The sequence below is a fragment of the Sceloporus undulatus genome, chromosome 3, assembly GCF_019175285.1.
Source record: "Sceloporus undulatus isolate JIND9_A2432 ecotype Alabama chromosome 3, SceUnd_v1.1, whole genome shotgun sequence".
NCBI lineage: Eukaryota > Metazoa > Chordata > Lepidosauria > Squamata > Phrynosomatidae > Sceloporus > Sceloporus undulatus.
This window is the reverse complement of record NC_056524.1, coordinates 198,511,201-198,525,477: the sequence shown is the minus strand read 5'-3', so window position 1 is coordinate 198,525,477 and position 14,277 is coordinate 198,511,201. Positions and strand designations below refer to the sequence as shown.

Below are 14,277 nucleotides of genomic sequence, written 5' to 3'. Positions count from 1 at the left end.
GCTCATAAAATGTTCACATGCCTGGGATCTCTATCATATTATTACAGTTATAGCTGATGCTGGATCCTGCAAAATATTTTACTCCTCTCACATAACCAAGTCACTTGTTTCCCAAAGACATCTTTAATTAAAGATAGCTTGTTACTATCCATAGAGGCACTGTTAGCACCACACATTAGGATAACAGGGTCCACATGTAGCCCACAGGTTATACTTCATAGAATCTATGATTCTATGGAAGAGGCCTCCTCGAGTCCAACCCACTGAATTAATGCATATTCCTGGTGATTTTACACTAGAAGCCCAAAATGGTTGGTTTCTATATAATATTCTTGCTCTGTAAAACACAACACACACTGGTAGAGCAAGCTGAAATACTTAGTGAACTCACTTGCAAACAGAAAGGGTTCTATATTTCATTATCATATCCAGATCACTCAGTTCTGTCAATTACCCTAATACACCAATAAGGAACTGTTATTTCCTACTGAGGAAATTTGTTAGGTTTCAAATGTCAGCAGAATATCATGAAGAATGAGCTTCTGTTTTCAGCACTGAACTCTTGTGGCTCATATCCTTTGACCTATATACCTTCATATCCTCTAAACAGCACTGTAGCAAAATAATTAAAAGTGAAAAGATTCTACAATATGTTGGCATTTAAATTATTTGATAGCTTGAAAAAGAGAAAGCTAAGTCAGAACTTGGTCCCTGATATTAAACTCGACCAATAATATTTAGAGTTCTACTATATAAATAAAGGTTTAATTTATGGCTTTGCTTAGACAGCTGAATAGATTTGACTTATGGTTAAGGTCTGTAAGACAGAATTGGAGAGGAAGATACAGTACGGCTGCTACCCTCCTCCCCCAATAAAAAGAGAGATTGTTTTACCAAGGTAACATTGGGAACCAACATATTTGACCATCCATCTTGCATGAATCCTGCTATTCCTTAGCTTGCTACCTGGCAGGACAGAACAGACCCTACATTACCTGCAAATGCTTGGTACACTGTACCAGTATTAGCTATTTCATCAGACTTTGACAGGAAGCAAGATGTGATGGGAAGTATCACCCTATTTTAAAAATAAACGCTTTGGGTAATTGTAGATATATCGAGATCTACAGACACTGTTTAATCACATAAACATATTTGTTACTCACTCCCTCGTCCCCACAATGTAAATTACACATTTTAATATAAATCTGTATTCAGCTTTGAGCATTTTCTCCTGAAAGAATCTTCTAACCTACTGGTGAAATTACTGTTATTTTAATATGATAACATACTGTTATATTGGATAAAATGAGTTACACTCAGCTTTTCTCACAAAAGAACTTTACAAAACCTAGTGAGAGCAGAGGGTAAAAAAATAATCAGAAAAAGTCTGATGGCTTATATTTATCAAAGCTGACAAGACAGAAATATGACACAAAACTGTTTAATCATCTATGTGCATACCATGAATAAACAAAGCATAAGAAAGCATTAATTTTTTACTGCTGGAAAGTCCAACCCACGAGAAAGAAGTCAGCTGCCAGAGGACCTTCTTGGACAGTGGAACAGCACCCTGTGGCAGCCAGGATGGTGTGGCACCACCTTGGCTGCCATACCAGTGACTCTGCATGGGCAGCTTGGAGGTATGTCAGTGTTTAAAGAGGATCCACAAGATCCTCAATACATCAAAATACCCTCAAAATAAAACTGGATGCTATGACACCCCAAGAGCTCATGCTCTCAACTCTCATCAGAGGTAATGGGAAGGAGAAACAACAACCAAGCCACTCCCTTCCATTCTGGCCAGTACAAGCCAACAGTCCCTAGCAAATGACAGTAGCTCTACTATGAATTCCATCACAGATAGTATTGCTCTGCCCATTACTTACAAATGAACTACATAAAAATGAACTGCAGAAAAATAAAATACAGTGGAACCTCGCCATACGCGGGGATCCGTTCCGGATCCCGCCGTGTATGGCGATTTCCGCCTATGCTCGAGCCCCATTGTAAACAATGGGGCTCGTGCACGGCGGCGCAGAGGTGCGCGAGGTGCAACGGGCGCGCACGCGGCACAACAGGCACACACGCCCATTCAACTGAATGGGACACGCCACCCCTTCCGCCCCACACGCGCCTAGTGGCTTGAGCGCATACGCTCAAAGCCGCTTATAAAAAGGCCGCGTATGCGGAGGCCCCACTGTAATTCATACTTTATCATGTATGTCCATTTAAAGCAATATACACTAACTGAAAAATATTCCTAACTTGTTCTGAATTACAATTACAATTTTTAAAATATCTTTTAACACTGTTTTTAATTTGTGGAGGTTTTGAAATGAAAATGTAGTTTACTAGGGTTTAAACTTTTGTATTAACAGTTTGTTTTTAGACTGCATTGGTTTTTTAAAACACTGTATGTCACCTTAGATCCCATGTTGGGAGAAAGGTGAGATATAAATTAGCTAAATAAATGAATAAATTAATTTGTAAGGACATTTTAAAGCTTTCAAAAAAAATTGTATTCAGAAGTGGCAAAGTTGTTCTGGACAGGAAAACTGTGGAAACACTAAAATGGTGTATGCATAATCAAGTCAAACAAGCGACCCCAGTTAACTGTCAGAAGTGAGTGTAATATATGACAATAAAATTTAAGAAGGTGGTAGACAGCAGGATAGAATGGAAATTTCAGAGGCATTACTTCAGGGTGCTTGAAGCATGCATTGAGATGTGGCTGAGTTTGTATAGGAGACGTATGTAGTGAGAATCTTAAGATAATTCTCATTCTCTCTTACACACACAATTCTTGAAGGGAAGGAGTGTGTCTCTGGCCTGTATCATCACCAGCCTAGCTTCCCCAAGGGTATGTCACCCTTAGACAAGGTTATTTACCACCTGGTTTGGTGTTTCAAGTGACAAAAATAGGGAGCCACATGAGCACAGTGCCAAACAAACAATCCCATTTTAAGCTTTATCTATATTTCTCATTAAAGAACTGATGAAAATCAAGAAGGAATACAAGTGTGTGCGCGCGCGCGCGCGCGCGCACACACACACACACACACACACACACACACACAAACAACATTAACTAGAGCACGAGGCTGTTGCTGGAACCTTGTAACTAGGCTGCAGTAGTTCACAGCAGAAAGCCACACACACAGTGTTTAAAATGTCATTCAAAACCAAGCTCACTAAACAACCATGTTTACTTAGGTCAAGAAAACAAACCGCTGTTACCATTTTTACCAGCAGGTCCCATTGTTTATATAAATATTTAGCTTTCATACTGAGACAAGTTGAAATCACTTGTCATTGTAAATCAATTTTAAATAGGAAACATGGCCATTTGCAAATAATATTTAAATCTCGGTCTTGTGTCCAATATTTATGCAAGCAAACAAGCAGATTATTATGTGAATACAAAACAGATTGTCAGCACAGTGCATCTGTGAAAAATAAATAGTCCTCCTTTGCTTTTTTAGGATTTATAGCTGACTTAAGAAAAGAAATCAAGTTAATCTTTTATCCTAGATACTTGAGGTTTTGCTATAGAAATACTTTGCAGCCCAAACTGCACACTCAAATCTGCATATTAAATCACCCCAATAACAAAGAGAACTGGAACTAACACTCCTACTGGACCAAGCAGAGTAAATAACTTATTTGTGTAAAAATATAAGTCCTAGTTTTGTCATCTTCTAACCAACTAAGTAATACCACAAAGTAGGTACTAGATTTTTAATGCAATTCACTCAAGTGAGATACACACAAACACATCTGTTCATTTTGAACCACTGATCGTGGAGGGGATCATGTGGTCCTCCAGATGCTGTTGGATTGCATCTCCCAGCAAGCTTGGTCAGCACAGCCAATGGTAGTGAATGCTGGGAGTTACCATTCAACAACATGTGGGGGCTGCATCATTCCTATCCCTTGTATAAACAATATGGAGCTAGATGCACTAACACTGGTTCCTTACGATTTGGGTTGTTTGCTTGTTTTTTTATTCCATCCAGTGCATAAAGATCTGAGCGGAATTCCAACCAGCAGATTTCTAAGATTTTTAACACCTTCACACATACTCACTGTATCATTTTCCCTCAAACTTCAAGACCTCAATGACCTCCTGAGGAACAGGTATGAAGGCTGCAACAGAAGAACTGATAGTTTTATAAATATGTTTAAATATTAAATAGCTTAAAAAGCATTCCTCCACCATCCATTTTGGGGGGTCCTTTGTCTATTCAGGAATTATAATAAAAAGGAAACGGGAGGGTGCTTTATAGATGATGATACTGGAAAATTGTATCATCAAGCCGGGGCTGGATGATACTGGAAAAGTGCCTTTTACCTATTTGTACTGGATCATGAGTTGGACAAAATGGATCTGGCCTCAGTTAACCAGGATCTATCGTGTGTGTGTGTGTACGCACGCACACACACGCACACACACACGTACACAAGCATGTCTTCAAGTCATCTCTCAACTTATTGTGTCCCATGAATTTCATAGGACTTTCTTAGGCAAGGAATACTCAGAGGTTATCTGTGAATTCTTTCCCCTGAAATATAGCCGATAGCACCTGATATTTGTTGATTTCTCATCCAAGTACAAATTAGGGCTCACCCTTCTTAATTTCCAAGATCAGATGGGATCTGATGCCTTCAGGTTATTTAGGCCTATCAAACTAGATAACCTTTAAAGGCAAATTACCTTTAAAGACAGTTTGTCAGCAAAATAAATAAATCAGCTGTCAGACTTGTGGGTTGAGACTACTTTTAGATAGTAGAATTTTTTAAAAAAAATATTTTTTCTTAACTTTTGTCAATAATAAAACACACATACAAACAGGTAGGTAGTAGAATTTGAGTGTTGTGAAACAACACCGAACCACTGTTTATTTAATTTGTTATCACTGTATTTGTACTGTTAAGAGATGAGAAAAGATGCTTTGTGAGATTTTCTGCCTCAGGTGTCAAAATAACTTAGTTTTGTCTGCACCTTGTGTGGATGGGGTGCCGTTTGTTCCTTCAAAAATGAAAGAGTTTTGCCAGCCTTATATGAATTTATCAAGACACCAACATCCAACTTTGGGAGATTCCAGTTTACCATTAAGAAAGATGCATAAATACTGAAAAATTATATAGAATCATTTCCATATGACCCCACATTTTTGGAATTTACTACTGGGATAATAATCACCACCCCCTTAACCACTACACCCCTTGGTAGTTTTAAAAGGGATTATGGCCCCCCACCATTCCTTTAATTGCAGCAAGCATTTTTATAGTTTTTATTCTGAGTTCTTTGTATTCTAATCAGATGTTTTATGGATTATCTTCTTTTAATTTCTCAATCCCAATTTCTCACTTTATAAACTACCCTGTGAAAACTTAAAATAGTAGAGTAAAAATAAAATATTATCTATTCTGATGACCAGTGATTTTCCAAGTATTCAGAAAGAGGTGCCTCACATCAGTCTGCATTTAACTAGAGATGCCAGAGACTGATCCTGGAATTTTATCTATGCAAAACATATGCTTTAAATCTAAAATGCAATATCACCTCTCAAAAGTCTTCCTCCTTTATGACACTAGCTAGAAGACAATGTCACTGAAAGCAACCTATGATATCTGGCTACATAGAAGAACAAAAAGGTGTCATGTTCACCTGATCCCCAATTACCCATGGGAAGGATGTTGGGCGGAGGAAAGCACGGAACAGGAAGAGATAGTGCTGAAATAGCAGCAGAGGGGAAATGTGATAGCAAACAGGATTTTTTTTTAATACACAGCTATACTTTTCTTTTCTTTTTTGGTGAAATACTTTCTAACCCTGGTAAGGAGTCCTGGTGGCACAGTGGTTAAATTGCCAGTATTGCAGCCACAATGTTGAGAGTTCGATCCCAGAGCGCTAAAGTTGATTCAACCTTCCATCCTTTCATAGGTTGGTTAAATGAACTGCCAGCTTGTTGGGGGCAATTGGTTTACAGATTGTATGCTTAAGAGTGCTGAGTTAACTCTATATATAGAAACTTATGGAAATATAAATGCTATTGCTATCACTTCTTTTCTTCTAAAATATCTAGATTCTGCTCAACATGGCAAGATGAGAGAATATTCAGTATACCCCTGAATACATTAAGAACTGTAACCTGTGCTTTCTGGCAGGATGGAATCTCATAGATTCTAGAAAAACAGAATGTTATGTGGATGCAGAAATTAAGATTATGGTGAATCTTCCTATCAGCAGGCTGGCGGTCAGCAGCTTGACTGCTGCAGATCTCTACGGCCCATTTTATTCAATGGTAGCACATGCAGTACACAGGTTGCTGCCACTGAACAATATGGGATGTGACCGTCTGTAGTTTTTGCCATCCATCGAGGTGGGGATGGAATTGAACACCCACAGATGGGAAGGGTCCACTGTATATGAATATGCACATGTCAGTTACAACTGAAATTTGTTTCTAATACCATTGGCAGAAGATAGATGTTAATAGTGTACTACTTCAGTCCTGATTCAAGATGACTAGGAAAGCTAAATATTTAACTCTCAAACTAAGAAAGCTGATAGCCTTCAAATTTACATGAAAGAGGTTCTGAAGAATGTTATAAAATCCTCAAGCCTGAGAATGATTCCCTTTCACTTTTATAAATATTATACATTATAAAACTTTGATTTTTATAAGAAATGACATTTCCAAAAAGGTTGGGATATTCTGTGGCCTGGGAGGGGGGGATGAGAGGAGTTAATCTCATTTCTCTTCTTTGGCAGGATTAAAGACTGAAATGGCAGACTTCAGTGAGGCAAGTAATTGCTAACAGTAAGAGACATTTGATTATGCATCTTACATTTTAATAGATCACTATTACTTGAAATTTGACATCACTTCTTAAGACAATATACACTATAGTTCTTTTCGTTTAAGACATACACATTCTGAATACCAGGGCTTGAAAGTAATTAGTTACAAATAACTAGCATTTTACAATTAGTTCTTTCTCCATACAAAGGACTTAGCTGTACGTCATTGCAATTGTGATACAATGAGCTAGAATCTTTGGTCCAGTTCATGTGTAAATGCTAACCCATGGTTTCAAGCGATGAGATTTAACCTTGAAATAAGGAAAATCTGTAACCTAAACAACTACATACTGCAGTCAACAGGTTAGTGGGAAGGGCCAGACTCTGCATGGCAAACCTTCAAGGTTCAATCACTGGCATTTCCAGACAGAGCTAGCAAATATCCTGCCTAAAATCCTGGAGAGCTGCTACTTGGCAGCATAGGTGAGGTAGCAGGACCATCTATGGTCTGCTTCTGTACAAAAGCAGTGCCCTATGCTCATTGAAGAGGTCACATGAATATGAACTTTTTATCTGGGTAATTCAGTTCTTGAGATCCCACACTCACTGCCCTTCCATGTCAAACATTCCAAATAATATGACATACACATGTTGTTGTTGTTATTATTATTATTATCCTTTATTTATAAAGCGCTGTAAATTTACGCAGCACTGTACATACAATCTTTTTAATTGGATGGTTCCCTGCCCTCAGGCTTACAATCTAACAAGACACGACACAAAAGGAGAAGGGAGTGGTGGTGGGGAAGGAACCTCTCTAGTAGCATAATACATATAAAGTACATGGCAATACAGGAAATGATTCAATAAAACAGGCAACAAAAGAACATCAAATAGCAAGTGACAGTTATGCAATGCCTGGGAACACTTCCCTGAACAGGATGGTCTTCAATTCCGTTTTGAAGCTGGTTAAAGAAGTGATGGCTCTTGCTCGCGGGAGAAGAAGGTTCCAGGAGTGAGGGGCAGCAAGTGAAAAGGGGCAAATCTGAGATGGGGCAGAGGAAATCCTGGGCTGTGACAGCAGACCTTGACTACCAGAGCGGAGAGCCCTAGTGGGAAGGTGAGGGGAAATAAGGTCTGATAAGTAAGGAGGGGCCAGCCCATGGAGGGCTTTAAATGTGGACAGCAGGAGCTTATACTGAATGTGGAAAGGGAGGGGGAGCCAGTGAAGGGATGCCAACACAGGAGAGATGTGGTCAGAGAGGTGGGTGGAAGTGATAATGCGTGCAGCTGAATGCTGGACAGAAATTAAAGGACAGAGGTGAGAAAGAGGAAGCCCAGCCAGGAGGACGTTACAGTAATCAAGTCGTGAGACCACTAGGGCATGGACCAGGATCTTGGCAGTAGAGGCGGAGAGATATGGTCGGATTTTGGCAATATTGTATAGAAAGAATCTACAAGCCTTGGCTGTGGTCTGGATCTGAGGGGTACACGACAGAGAAGAATCAAAGATAAAACCAAGACTGCGGGCTTGCTGGACTGGTTGAATAGAAGTGTTGTCCACAGAGACAGAAAAGGAGTCTTGAAGGGTGGGCTTAGGAAGAAAGACAAGAAGCTCCGTCTTGGACATGTTGAGCTTCAAATGCCAATGGCGCATCCACTGCGAGACAGCTGTGAGACAAGACGAAACTTGCTGTTCAAGCCTTGGAGAAAGGTCGGGGGTGGAAAGATACAACTGGGTGTCATCGGCATACAGATGGTAGGAAAAACCAAAAGAGCTAATGGGTTTACCTAAGGACAGTGTGTAGAGAGAAAACAGAAGGGGACCCAGAACAGAGCCCTGGGGAACTCCAACAGATAAGGGAACAGGAGATGAAGTCTGACCACCTGCAACCACTGCAAAAGATCTGTTGATTCAACTATTGTTGATTCAACTATTAGCTTCAATATGCTTGCTTCCTATACTCACCCTGTCTCCATCTCAATAATGTCACTATGCAATCACAACTATCTCCCATCATTATGCTTGTACATTTGTTGTTTCTGTACACTGTATCTTTCTTTATCATGTGATAAAATATTTAGGAATTCTTAGCATATAGCATAGAGACTATGCACAAAACTGCTGTCTTAGGTTTACACTCAGTCAAGTACACCATGTTATTAATTTGCCTCAACATGACTGTAAATTGTACCTGACATGTTAAGTGAAGTGCTGGACAGGTTTAATAACCTAACATCTTCATTCAGAATCAATTACATACCAATATGCCACAAATGATATGATGAGATTAAGGTTTCACTATCTGTTCCATAATATAATAAAAAATTAAAATGTCAACCCAAGATAGTGTTGAAAAACAAAATCTAAAAGATATGTCCCATATACATCTGGACATATTTACTTCTTCCCATAACCCCCAACTGTTGGAGATCATATGAATTTATCTAAGAATTTCCATTTAGTTTCTATTTCAGAGATTATCATTACGTTAACACTCTGATCCACTGTGACTGTGTGTATGTCATAAGTCATTTAATGACTTATTAATTTCATAGCATTTTCATAGGCAAGAAATACTACAAGGTGGTTTTGCAAGCTCCCTCCTCTGAAATATAACCTTGCACGGTCTCAAGTACTAACCAGGGCTTACCCTGCTTAGTTTCCAACATCAGACAAGATGTGGTGACTTTAGGGTATTTAAGGCCCTCTCTGATCCATTACCATTCCTTGATTTCAGCAGGGCTGCATTGTACATAAATGATTTTAAGAATGCAATTAAAATTTAACAGTGGAGAAATGGAAACATACTATAGTTATAATTATATAGTATAATAGTTATGCCAGTTATGATCATTTTATGTCAACCTAATTTACACATAACACATTTATCTTTCTAAAACAGGGGTGCACAACTGTGGAAGACGAGGGGGAACATTAGCCTCCTAGAAGACCCTGGAGGGCCACACCTGCTCCCATCCAAAAGGGGAAAAAAAGATCTTTATAAAATTGTCCCCGAACATCCCTAGGTGTCCTTATTGATGTGCACCTTCAGGCTTTTTCCAGCTTACAGCAATAACAAGAAGGTATCATGTGGTTTGCCGGGGCTAAGAGTGTGTGACTTGCTCAAGGTGGCCTAGTGGTTTTCCATGGCTGAGTGAGGAATTGAATGACCTCCAAAGTCATAGTCCAATCCTCAAATCACTACTCCATGTTGGCATTCTCTAGGAGATATGCGGACATTTGCACCATGTCTTGGGGTTTCAAAAAAGTCCCATTGCTGGGTTTACATTTACCCTGGGGACTGCAAAATGTGCCCAGGCTCAATCAATTCCCCACTCAGCCATGAAACCCACTAGGTGGCCTTGGGCAAGTCACATGCTCTCAGCCTCAAAGGAAGGCAATGTCGAAACTCTTCTGAACTAATTTTGCCAAGAAAACTCTATGATAGGGTTTTCTTAGGGTCACCATAAGCCAGAAACAACTTGAAGGCATACAACAACAAGAAGAGCAAAGGAAAGTGTGTGTTTTAAGAAGATTTTGATGGCCTTGTTAATAACCAGTAAGTGCTACAGAATCTCATAGCTACTGATCTTGGACTGAGCAACAGATCTAGTACAGGTCTAGGAAATCCTAGAAGATTTCCAGTTCTGAAACTATCTGGCTAACAAGATAGCAACTGGGAACACATACCTCCAAACCACCTCCAGATAATAAGTTTCTTTTGTAGGACTAGCTTTACCCCTGCTGTCCAGTTCATAATTTATCTGTCTGGCAGGAAGGGGTTGAAACATTACCGATTCCTCCCAATTAGCTTGCTCCTCATAGAACATCTCACCAGCTCATTTTACTTTCTCTCTCCTCTTTAGCCTCATTAAGGTGGGGGACATCATCTCTAGGGAGAAGGGAGATTCAAAAATTAACTTGGAAAAAACCAAACCCTCTCAGAAGCCAAAAAGGACTTGCCCTAGGGCCAATAAGGTGCCACCCTTTAGAATTAAAATTTCAATCTTGATTTTGCTTCCTACCAACCCAAGGAGAGTAAGGGGCTAAACAGACAGCCATCCCGTTAAACGCCAGATTGGGGCTGCAGCAACCACACGCTGTGACCCCGTCTGGCAATTTGCTGGCTCCAAAAGAAGCAGCAGAAAGCCACTCCTTTTGGAGCCAGCAAAAAGCTGGCCTTGCCACAGCGGTGGTGTCTTTTCCCTGTTTCTTCAGCACAACTTGTCTAAATGCTGTGCCACAGAAATGTCGTGATGCTGCCCACCATCTGGTCAGACAGGCGGTGTGATGCTGGCATTGGGGTGGAGTTGGGGCAGGTGGCTGCTACACTCCCACTCCATCCTGATGCTAGTGTTTCCTGCCGGTCTGTATAGCCTCTAACTTCTCAGATACTGTTCTTATCCTCAAAAAGAATCCAAGTCCTTTCATTAACAACTTGATCCAATTTAAATATTCAGATAACTTAAGTTCTGTTGAGACCATGGCACTTATATCATCATAATGGTTTGGGAATAGGGTTTTTTGGGTTAAAAAAAATACTCTAGCTTAAAATGCCGTTTTGTCTTTCCTGGTACTCTAACTCACTGATTTCTATGCATCAGTCTGGTTATATGAATAGCAATACTGCCCTCTAGAGTTTAAAGTTATTCAAATATAAAAAAGAAAAACATAAACATATACCAGTTGGAAAACATTCAGCTCAATTATGAATGGATGGCAAAATTCATCTGGCAGGAATCTAGAACAAATTTATCTATCAGACTACCATCATTTTGTTAATATATTTCATATAAAGATATACAAATGAACTATCCCAATCATTACACCAGTCATGACTGCTAGATTTATTAGTTCTCCTACACTTTCTCCCATGATCTCTCGTAGAAGGCATTTCCCCTCAAACCAGTCCTTTGATGTGGGACACAGAGCGACTGGCATAAGACCACTAAATGACTTTTTTGGCCACATGGGGATATGAACTCAGGTCTCCTGAGGTTATTTCTGGGTCTCCAGATACAACAGTAACATGCTTTAACAAGCAAGATTACAATAAATATCACCTGCAGAAACTAAATGAGAAACTAGCAAATAATAAAACTGCTTTGGCTGCTTTGGATCAGGTATGTTATTATAACAGGGAATTTTAACAGTATTATAGGAAAATAAGTACCAAATGACTAATAGGGTTTCTTTAACTGAAGTGTGAGCTAGATTTTAAAATGCATTTATTTTAAGCCACACACATATTTCAACATTTAATTAGCTGGTAAATCTAGAGTCAGCCAAGTAAATTGTGTAAGTGTTTGATATCTGTAAAAGTAACATCTGTATCAAATCAGAAGGAAAATAGTCTACAATCTCATTAGCCTGGGATTAACAGTTCTAATTTAGTCTGAAATACTGAAAGAAAAAAATACAGAAACATTTATGTTAATCCTCTCCCTCTAACAAAATAGATAAATACCCAGATGTGGGTGTTTAATTCAAAACATCTCTTCACTGAGCAACTATATTTTTGCAATACTTTATATATTTATGTTGCTCAGTCCTAATTTTCATGTAGCTAAAGAACAAATATATCCCATATTTATATCAGAAACTAGAATGACAGAATACTATGGTAAACTTTTCCAATCTGTAAACTGAACTTCTACAGAACAACTTCATTTGACAACTGTCATATCAAATATTTACGAATGAATGAAAGCTGTTGACTACATTTTTCAAGGCCAAAAAAGTTACATCATGATTCATCCCCAGGTTTTGCTCCCTGCTTGGCATAGTTGTACAGTTACACAAAAATCAACATGGGGCAATATGTAAAACTCTTACACCACTCTAGTTCTCCATGTATGAACTGTTACACAAAATGGAAGACTTGTATCACTGTCCTTTTCTTAACACTGCTTCCTTCCGTTGGATTCTTGACTATTTCTTAAAATTGGAGGTCATGTAACTTGTAGTCTGAGGTCCCAAGGAGCAAAACAATAACCACCAAGCATACATACAAGAAAACTGTAAGAGCTTTTCCTTTTGTGTAATGTCTGACACAAGACATGACCAGATATGTTTCTATGAGAATGATGCTGGTCCTCTCCAGAAAGAAAGACAGAGAACGTACATACGTGTGTGTGTGTGTGTGTGTGTGTGTATCTAAATAGAGCTATTTACATATACTACACTTATGGTACCCTTGAACTGACTAAGTTAAAGATGACACAAATATTTCAAGAAGATATTCTTCAGGCTGTAGATGTTGGTCATATTTTATAAACTTCTGAGGACAAGAAGTGAGTACTTCTTTTTTACCCACACTTCTACTTGTGGGTAAGGTATTATTTATTTAAATGAAATGAGGAAAGACATGGTCCAGTAAATGAGAATATAAAACAGAATATATGCAATTTACCGTCTTGATAAAACTTCTTTGTTTTTCTTCCCAAACATTCTCACTCAGTTCAAATGTGCAATGAATAGTTACTTCCCTCTCATAGGATCCAAAAATAAGTAATCTGAAATACAAGCATATTAATAATTTTAACATTCAATAATTGTTACTATTACTATTTATAATTGGTCTATACAGCAACTTTAAGTGTATTTGCTCATATTCAGATAAATATACAGACATGTGCATGGAGTTTCACAGTGCAAAACTGTAACATCAGAAGTGTAATAAAATATTTGCACCCACTAGTGGGAAAAGACAACAAATAAATCTGTTCTGATCCAGAGTTTCTCCAGTTCCCCAAGGGGGCAAGCAAGATTTTCTAGTGCCACTCTAACTCCCCAAACTGGGAATTAAACCTCTTCAGTCTTTCAACTGGTGAAAGACAGAGGAGTTATTCCTGTAGTATCAGAGGCATTCAGGAAGGAGCAAGATGTCACACAACTTTCTGAGAGTCTCAAATATTGAAAGTGACATAACAGAAAACCCATTTGGATATATGTGAGATTTTCCCTGATGCCAACAGGCTTTGTGCTATCTATTTCCAAAGTCAGCGCAATATGAAAAAGAGTCCATAATCTTTTAAATTCAGAAAGTCAGTGACTCCTGTTGATGCAGTGCTTTCATTCCAGCATAATACATCCTTGCCCCGTGGCCTTACTTGTCAACCTTAACCTGTTGCTTCAAATGCTTCATCTTGGCTTAAATGATGTTTTACCATATAATGGATTATTTTTTAAAGTGTATTGTCTAATTTTACATGCTAGTCATTTTTCTAACTATATATTTAGCTATCATACCCACACTGTCTTTATATTAGTAACACCCACATAAAGGACGATTGAAAAATACCATAGTCAAGGTCCTGCTGGAGTGCTACACTGGTGTAACTACAATGGTGTAAACAATGATAACAGGAGGAAAAAGGCCATGGATACAGCAGTGGCAAAAGCATGCAAACAAATTCATCACCAGGAAGGGAGGGCTATTGGCTCTGAATAGCTAATTTCT

At 38.8% G+C, this 14,277-nt stretch overlaps 1 protein-coding gene across 1 annotated transcript in view; it reads right to left on the bottom strand.

Moving 5' to 3' along the window:
* PDZD8 (PDZ domain containing 8) overlaps positions 1 to 14,277 on the bottom strand; it is a 58,783-nt gene that overhangs the window by 16,121 nt on the left and 28,385 nt on the right. The window contains exon 4 of the mRNA XM_042457035.1: positions 13,228 to 13,330. Within this exon, the coding sequence (XP_042312969.1) occupies positions 13,228 to 13,330 (103 nt within the window). The remainder of the gene's footprint in view (positions 1 to 13,227; positions 13,331 to 14,277) is intronic.